At 36.4% G+C, this 9709-nt stretch overlaps 1 protein-coding gene across 1 annotated transcript in view; it reads right to left on the bottom strand.

Annotated features, from left to right (window-relative positions):
* The window catches only part of GMCL1 (germ cell-less 1, spermatogenesis associated), a 29844-nt gene that overhangs the window by 16911 nt on the left and 3224 nt on the right, over positions 1-9709 (bottom strand). The window contains exons 2-7 of the mRNA XM_027864974.1: positions 9459-9582; positions 6668-6764; positions 5430-5527; positions 3744-3856; positions 2968-3033; positions 659-743 (exon numbers count right to left, since the gene is read on the bottom strand). Coding sequence (XP_027720775.1) covers positions 659-743; positions 2968-3033; positions 3744-3856; positions 5430-5527; positions 6668-6764; positions 9459-9582 — 583 coding nt within the window. The remainder of the gene's footprint in view (positions 1-658; positions 744-2967; positions 3034-3743; positions 3857-5429; positions 5528-6667; positions 6765-9458; positions 9583-9709) is intronic.

The following is a 9709-nucleotide window of genomic DNA, read 5'->3' as shown; positions in this document are numbered from 1 at the left end:
AAATGACCCCAAATTCTCAAGGATGATGCTGGTGAAGCATCAGGTAATAGCCCTATTACTCTAAAAAGGCTTCAAATGTAAAACTAGTGATAGACTGTGTATCTGATGTCTAAATTAGCTTAGTAACTCTGGAGAGGCTCATCACCATGCTGGATAAAGGGTAATCAACTGTTTGGGCACAGTAACTTGAGAGAGGCAGTGTAGTGGATAAAGAACCAGCCTCATAGTCAGGAAAGCCTAAATTCAAATCTTGCTCCTGACACATGCTGTCTATATGATCTGGGCAAATCATTCAACCTTTCACTACCTAAGGCAACCCTGTGAGATGCAGAGCAGGTACTGACCTCCAAGAGCAGAAGAAATCCCCCCCTGGTGGGTCCCCAAGCCACCCCCAGAACTTCCTTATACCTGTGAGATAAAATCACAGAGCGGGTCCAAAAGAAAAATAACTCTTTAATGCCATCCAGATCATTATAATAATAGCTCATATTTAATAACAATTAATAATAGTTCATATTTATATAGCACCTTAGGGGTTCCAAAGCACTTTACAAACATTATCTCAACTTGATCTAAGTCATTCAGGGATTGTAATGGGTGGAGAAAGCACCTAAACTGACAAATTACAAATCCTTGAAACACTTAATTAGGCCAGTACCTTCTTGAGAGCAGTGTATACATCCATTTCCACTTGCATTACAAATAGATTAGAAGAACAGATCAACTGTTTCATGAGGCTTATACTGGAAAAGATAAAACACTGTATCAAACCACTCAAAAAATAAAGAGTTGCAAAGTATATAAAAAAGATGAAGGAAAACTTTTTTCTATTTTTACTTCATAATAATGAAGTAATCAGTGTAATAAAACCAATTTTCTTTTTATTTTTTTTTTAATAAAACCAATTTTCAACTAGCATTTAATATTATGACAGCTCTGACAAACTGCTCTCCCACCAAATCTCAGGAAGAAGTTCTGATAGCATGGAACATCAGAGAGGGTGTGGGACTTGGAGTTAAGAAACCTGGGTTCAAATCTCAGCCTATTTAGAAACCTAGGCACAGTGAGAACTTGAGAAAGTCACTCCCTTCCCCAAAATGGAAGCTCCTAGAGGCCGAGACCAGTTTCATTTTTCCTTTGCATTGCCTTGCACAGAGCTAGGTGGCATTTCTCTGGGGCTCAGTTTCCTTATCTGAAAGATGAGGGGCTGACGGTGACCTCCAAGCTCTTTTCACAGAATCACAATATGGGAAGGGATGTCAGAGACCATCCCGTACAATGAATAATCTGCTCTTTTCCATATATGAGGAAAGGGGTCACTGGGCTTTTGCTAGAGGGCCTATATCATGAGATGATATGTGTATAAAGCACTTTGCAAGCCTTCAATGCCATGCAAATGCTAGCTAGGTTATTATTAAAACTGGAACTACCTTAGAGCCTATCTATTCCAACCCTTTTATTTTACAGATTAGGAAACTGAGGCTCAGGGACATTAAATGACTTGCCCAAAGTCACTTAAATGGTGAGACTCAGGTGAGAATTGAATCCAGGTCTTCTGACACCAGAGCCAGTGCTCTTTCCTCTGTATTATGCTACTCCCTGAGATACATCATTCAATTTCTGAACAGTTCTAATTACAGGGAAATTTTCTTTATTCACCTCTATTCCACTTCCAACTCCGTGCTTCAAGTTCTGCTCTCTAGTATAGGTGAGACAAATTTAATTCTTCTACCCTGTGATGGGCCTTGAAATACTTAACAAGATGTCCCCCAACTCTTCTCTCCTCCAAGCTGAACATTCTCAGTTCCTTTAATCAGCCCTCATCTGACATGATCTCCAGGTCCTTCACCAACCTGATCTTATTCCTCTAGACGAGGGGTGAGGAACCTGCAGCCTTGAGGCCACATGTGGCCCTCTAGGTCCTCAAGTGTGGCCCTTTGACTGAATCCAAACTTTACAGAAGAAATTCTTTTATTAAGGAAATTTGTCTAGATTCTAGATCAGGCCTGCACAACCTGTGGCCAGCCAAAGGATTTCTTTTACATTTTTTGTAGGCCACCCAAAATCCTTTAGTGTATTACAAGCAACCCAAGGGCTGCAGGCTGTACAGGCCTCATCTAGACCCATTCCAGCTTATCAATGCTCTTTTTAGAATATGGCACGCAGAAGTAAACACAATTCTCCAGAAGTGGTCTCATTAGGATACAGTACAGTAGTACTATCATAACTCTCTAATACTAGATATTATACCTCTTTTAATGCAGGCTAGGACTTCAATAGCTTTCTTAACAGACATCAACATGCTGTTGTTGCGTCTTAAGCTTCCAGTTTACTAAAATCCCAAATCTTCAAAATGCTACTTTGCTTCTCTTCTACAATACATCTTGTACTTGTGAAGCTGATTTTTTTTTAACCGAAGTTAAAGATTTTACATTTACCTCTTTAGATTCAAACCAATATTCTTCTCTGTTGAAATCTTTTGAACGTTGTCATTCAGGTTATTATGTCATCCTTACCAGCTTTTTAAAGCTATTATGAATCTAAATTTTAAATTTTCCAATATTTTTAATTTAGAAATTTTTCTACAGGAACTAAAATAGATATAAAGTATTAAATTAAGCCCTAAAACTCTAACCTGTTAAAGATTTTAAATTAACAAAAATCTGCAAGTCATTTAACAAAACTTTCAATGGGAAAAGTTTCAAGAGATAGAGCTGGGCAACAGAGGGAGGAGAGAAAGCTGGATGAAGGGTCCCTAAAGTTCATTTGCAGTTTTGGTGGGCTCACAAGGGTGAAAAAAGAATTTCCATGCCAATTACATGGTTCAGAAAGGAAGTCAAGATTTATTCCCTTACAATATTATATCTGTTCACAAACAACATGCCATTATGCCTAAATAAAAAATCTTATATATTAATTTAAATTCATGCTTTAGGATCCTTAATCTTTAAGTTAAAATTCAAATACCTGAGTTCTTTGAACAGATCAACACTCTGATGAGTCATCAAGTTATTTAGAAGCCATTCAAGGCACCTGAAATTATTTAAAATCTGTAATCAGTACACTGCTACATATTTATTTTTGTAGTAAATATCTCATCAAAGGCTATCAGTTTTGATAAGTATAATCTAAAGTTACACAACAGAAAACACTATTTTTTACAATACATGATGCTATCATTTAGTTTAATAACTAGAAATTTAGTACTGTTACTCTCAGAAGTTTTTAAGGGAGTTTTCCTTGCCTCAATTAATGGTAGCATTTTTCATTGAGTGAGAAAATTCCATTTCTAGCATTTTTTCTTTTGTTAAATTCCTTAAGAGTAGATCAGTTATGACACACAAATTTTCCACTGCTTCCATTAAAAAATGAATGTGAATATAGTATTTCAATTTTGAAGGGTTAAAAAGCATGGACTGTGAAAAGTTTCACAATGTACATTAGCTCCTTTATCTCATCATTTACAAATTTTAGTAACTGCGTTTTAAAGAGCAACCATAACTTTGAACATACACAAATATTTTTACAAAAAGTAGGTCACTTTATTTCAAACTAAGAAAAATAAAAAGATGACACTTTTGAGGAGCATGTATTAAGCATCACTTTCTTAGGTATGATGCAATTCTATATTCCTATCATTTTGTCAATTCCTCATTCTTTTACCAACTAAGCATTCTTTTAAGAGATCAAAGCAGCTGATATCCCAAAGGGGGTGGGGGATTGGAGGAGAGAAGACAACTCACTTTTTCTTTACAGAATCTAATCCATAGGTCCCTGCTGATGTGTAATAGCCACATACAGTTTTCACATTAATTGTTTCCTTCATTGTCTCACCACACTGTTGTATTAAACCATCCTGTAAATATAAATAAGCACTGGAAATGCCCATTTCACATGGGAAAACAAGCTTAAACATGTGCTGCTCTTAAACGTTAGCACACTTAAGCCACTAAAAGGAAAAAAAAATCTATTAAGAGCGACAGTAGGCATAAGATGAATGCAAATACTTCATTATGCTACTTTTGAGCTACCTAAAATATCCAGCAAATATTCCTTTTAATACTTCAAGTACTAGAAGGGCAGCAAGGGAGGAAGGGAAAAGCAATAAGCAGGAGATGACCACAGCGACTCTTAACTTTCACCTTTCTAAGTCTTTTCCAACTCTACAAATCTACTGTCATAACTGTTCCCCATGTGACAGTTGATAATGTGGCAGGCTAGAGGCTGAAATTTAAAATTCTTATCAACATTTGAAAGATGTATTTTTATAAAGCCCCTAATACTAAAGTCTTCCTCTGATGCCTTAACTGTGATTTCTTGAAGCTATTCTAGCCAGGTGTAAGCTTGGCAGGTCTTAGAGCAGGCTGTCTCAGGCTAAGAGTCCAATATGTTTTGCTGTATCAAGGCAAACCTAAGGACCAGTTTAGTTAAGTTCGGAGAAGCTAATTTCAAGAACACTGGCTATTAGGTAATTTTTTTTTTCCATTTCCCATAACCCATGAAATCCATCTACTAGGTTATAAAACGTTTTTAATCCATGTTGATGGAAAGAGTGTGTATACTGACTTATCTTTTGAAGTATTTAAAGCCAGAGTATTACCGTTTTAAGTAGTTTAAATACATTCTTTCTCAGCTAAAAATTAACAAAAAGTTTATAATGAACCGCTTATTAACTTTCTTCAATATATCAAAATACTACTGTCACTTTTCACTCAAATTAAAAACTTCTGAAATAACCTTAAATGCATAGTGTAAGTAGTTAACAAATTTTTTTTAAATGTAGAAAGCAAATTTAGAACAGGTATCGCAGAAGGCCAGAAGCACGAAAAGTATACTTTTCTCTGAAATAAAAATCTGGATTACTAGGTACAAAACTTTTTTTCTAATGAAAGAACCTTTGTGTAAAGTACATTTCAAAAACAACTAACACTGAAGATAAGTTAACTGAATGTAGAAATTAATGTCATTTATAACAATTACCTAAGACATTAAAGTTAAAAATAAAAATACAGAAACTACTAGAATTTCAAACTCAGTAGTAATTGTACAACTATCAGATGTAAAATATACATATGAAATTTTGATGTAAATGACAAAGCAGCAGCTAAAAAAAGGTTTAGAATGAATAAATGACTTGTGGTTATAAGTAAGTAACCACAAGTTATGTGTTTGACAGTCATCAGACAAACCAGGAATAAAAAATCTTTTGAATCTACATAAACAATTTTTTCCACACTACAACGAACTATAGCTAGTGTTCACGCCAAACAAGCAATATGCTCACTTCTGATATAAACAAGCTATTATTTATTTTTAGTTAAACCACAAGGAGATTTAGACAGTGCATTCACACATTTTTATGTTAGAACATATACACTGAACCACAGAAGGATATTGTAATTGATCCTGCATTGGGGCAGGCCACTTACCAGCTGCAGCATACAAGCTGCTGCCAAAATGGCAATAACTTGGCTGGGCTTTATTAAGACATCATCTCGATACAAAGAGCCAAATGCCACCTGCAGTGCTGAAAGTAAATGTACATATTAAAAATGCCAAAGAGCAATTATAAATTCTACAATCTATTTTATAACATTGAAAACAACCAAAGACTAAATGCCACAAGCAAAGTCAAGACTTGAGTGTTAATCTTGACACAAGAGGATGGAATGCTAGATTGGAACTAAGAAAGACCTGGATTCAAATTCCACTTCAGACACTTACTTGCTGTGTGACCCTGGGCAAGTAACTTAAACCCTCTCAGCTACAGTTTCCTTATCCGTAAGGTAGGGATAAAAACAGCACCTTCCTCACAGATTGGGCAAGATCAAATGAGAATAGACCAAAGCAGCTTTGTAAACTTTAAAATGTCAGCTATCATTATTCTACTAGAACAAAGCATCTACAACAAGTGTAAGTATACAAAGTACTAATTTGTTATCTTTAATGGTGATAATTTAAAGATGGAACAAACAAATTCGCAAGTTACTATCTGGCACAGATTAGTATAACCTCTCCAGCATAGGTCAAACTCAACCATCTAAGATTAACATATTAAGGAGTCTGGATTTAAGACATCCACAAAGGGCTAATCACCACCTTGTCCTGACTCCCTCCACTAGTGGAATAACTGGATTAGATGGTAGCAAGCAAGTGAGATGGCAAGACAGAAGTGGATAGGGAGAAGAGAGGGACAATAACAATTTAGAAAACAGAGTAAATAAGCATATAATTAAAGGCCAAAAAGGAGGCAAACCAGCAAAGTAGCCATATGGTATTAATGTAATTATAATTCACCATAATAGTCACACAGATTTATTTTAAATTCTCTGTCTTTATGAGCTCTTTTATATCAATAAGACTGTCACAGACAGATGTAAGAAGTCAAATTGCCAACCTGTTCTTTTCGCATTGAGGAGAGAGAATCTGACAAGTAGGAGGGGAAAGATATAAGTTGGGGTATCCTTTACACTGAGAAGATCTGTTTGGGTTAATAAGCTTCTCTTTTAAAATGGAAATATTCTCACGGAATACTCAGATTTTAACAAAAGTTATTAAAACATTTATTAAATGCTTACTATGAGCTAGGCATGCAAGAAAAAAGTGTTAAAAACTACTTACTGGCTTCAAATAAATTGATCATATTTAGGGTAAAAAATTTCCTTACCTTCTACATCAATATTCTGGTCAGGAATCTCCAGTTCAATAGTGTTCATGCTTGATTCTTTCCAAGACCCACTAAACATACTGGAAAAGTAGCCAGACTAGAAAACATCAAGTGTTCAAATTAGATCTCAATGATAAACAAGGCATAGCTAGGTACAGGTATAAATAAACAAGGTATAGTATACTGAAAGAACACTGGACCAGCATTTGAGTTCTGGGTTACAGTCTTGGCAAATCATGTTATTTCTCTGACTCTTAATTTCTTCATCTGCAAAATAGGGAAGATAAACAATGCATCCAAATATAGAATGCATTTCACCCTTCAAACCTGGCTTATATAAAACTTAAATGCAACTTATAAGCACATTATGTTGTAGTACAAATCTATATTTTTTCTTTTCATAAGATATTTCATCTTTGGGGTACTAGGTCGATATAATCCCTATAAACTTACAGCCATGGTTGAAGTGAAGTGGGGGAGGGGAGAAGGTAAGGGAATGAGTACTTTTAAGTGCCTACTATGTGCCAGGCTGCTAAGTGTTTTGTAAATATTATTTCATTTAATCTTCACAACAACCCTAGGAGGGAGGTGCTGTTAATATCCTCATTTTATAGTTGAGGTAACTGAGGTAGACACAGGTTAAGTGACTTGCCCAGAGTCATAGAACTCCTAAATGTCTGAGGCTGAGTTTGAATCAGGTCTTTCTGACTCTATCACTGGAGAGTGAGGCAACCCTAGATGCCTAGGGGGAGCGGTCATCATGGAAACAGGGTCCACTCCTTGTCACCACCACCACTATCAACTGACAACTAACTGCCACCAACAGGCAGATAAATACAAGAGCCCTGAGAGTGGCATAACAACTCTTCCCACCTCCCACCCACCCCCATAGCACTGGGTCCTGCTTTCAGTCCAGTGCTCCCAACCATCATTCGAGAAAGTAGCTCCTGTGTGGAAAGGACCAGATATTCCTACTAACTGCCACCCACAGAGCAAGTGAACATTCTAGTTCAAGTACCAAGGTGGCCTGAGGGATAGATAGGGGCAACATGTCCCACACAAGTCAAACCACTATCACCCCCATCTTCCCTCAGACCGTGATGCAAACAGCCCAGAACTCTGAACCCAAGAGCCTTGGGAAGATCAATGCTTCCAGCCCAGTGCCCTCAGCCATTATCCTGGACAGTAATCCTCTGTGGAAATACAGTCTAGTGATTATTTCTCCAGGTGTTACAGCCATAGCTACTAAAGACCCAGAAAAGAACAATTTTTGCCAGCAAAGTCCTTGGCACTGTCAAATTGCTGAACATCAGAAATGGACATGATTTTATCAGGGGAATGGCATTAAAGAAGGAGCATTTGCTGTTGCATTTTAAGGCCCACGGGACCCTCCCATCTGACTGTCTTCTCTCTCCCATTAGAACATGAGCTTCTCCAGAGCTGGGACTGTCTTTTCTATTTGTATCCCCAGCACTTAGCACAGCGTAAGAGCTTAAGAAATGTTTTTTTCAATTCATTCATTCAGGCTAATATGGTATTTTCATGCAGTACTGCTGCAAAGATCACAGAATCACAGGATTTGAAGACTGAAGGGAACGTCAAGGCCCATTGAGCACAACTCATATGCAAAAAGAATCCCCTTTGTAACATACTTGAAAAGTGACCATCCAACCTCTGCTTGAAGACCTGCAAAGAGGAGAAAGCAGCACCTCCCAGGGTGGCCCCAAGGCACTTTGGTACAAATCTAATGGTTAGGAAATTTTTCCGAGCCTAAATTTGCCTCCTTGCATTAGAACTTCTCCACACAAGAACACTTCTAATATTCCAACCTCAGCTGTTGGGTCCCACCTCCCAGGTCATCTCTTCCCCAAGTAAACATGGCCAGTTCCCTCAACTCATCTTCATATATCAAGCACTCAAGTCAACCTTTACCATCCTGGCTGTTCTTTTCTCTGGATACTCTTCAGGATAAAGTGATCTATGAAAAGTCCTATATAAATGTAAACTACTATCATGTAAAGCAAAGTAACTTAGATTATTAAAATGCCATGCACAAAGGCAGCTTGACTTAATGTAAATAATGTGTGGATTGAGAGTTGGGGAAGACTTGGGTTCAAATGCTTGCTCTGAATGCTTAATGCTTACAGGAACCCTGGGCAAGTAATTTAACTTAAAAGTTTGGTTTACTCACCTGTAAAATAAGGAAAAGATTAGCTATTATTTACCTTACTGTGTTATTTTAAGAGGAGTACTTTGCTAACATTATTGCATGATATAAATTGATTATTACTGGTGTAGCTCCCCATATTTTATAACAAATTTATACATTTTGGGAGGGAAGTAATATGCTGAGTCAACAATAATTTTAACAAGCCAAACATACATATATTCAGCAACTCTAACTTTTGCTAGTTTTAACACTTTTCTTCCTACTCCTCTATTCTAAACTTTCCCCTTCTTATTGAAGGAACTTCTAATAAATAAATTGTTGAGATAGCAATAGAGGCAGCACTAGTTTAACAATAAAGAAAATGTCCAAATCTTTTCTAGCTTACGGGTTAAGCCAAAACAAAGACTTTTTTTTTTAAGGCTCTGCATAAGTAACTAAATTATTGGAAGAAATAGCTTTTTAATCACACAGCTTTTCAACCAGACTACTGGATTCAATGAATAATTATTATCCATAAAAAAGATAATTACTATAAAGATCATTACAATGAGAAGTAACACCCTTTAAAATAAAAACTAAATTTGATCAACTCTAGATCATTTGGATAAACAGAATACTTACCTGACACAGATATATTTTGTGTAAGCTCCATTCTTCTCCTAGAGCACAAATCTTAATGTCACTATTTTCCCCATTCAAAAATAAAGTCTGATAAATATACTTGGATGTGCTTTTTAATTTCTTCCTGGGGAGGCAAAAAAAAAGAAAACACAACAAAGTTATATATAGGTGTAACACTCGAGGGCAAACTTTGAAATTTCTTTTTGTGCATCTGATAACCTCAAAAGGTTATCTAGTCTTCCACAATAAGA

This window comes from Vombatus ursinus, unplaced genomic scaffold (assembly GCF_900497805.2).
Source record: "Vombatus ursinus unplaced genomic scaffold, bare-nosed wombat genome assembly UNPS02014778.1, whole genome shotgun sequence".
Taxonomy (NCBI): Eukaryota; Metazoa; Chordata; class Mammalia; order Diprotodontia; family Vombatidae; genus Vombatus; species Vombatus ursinus.
This window is presented reverse-complemented; position numbering and strand designations above follow the sequence as displayed.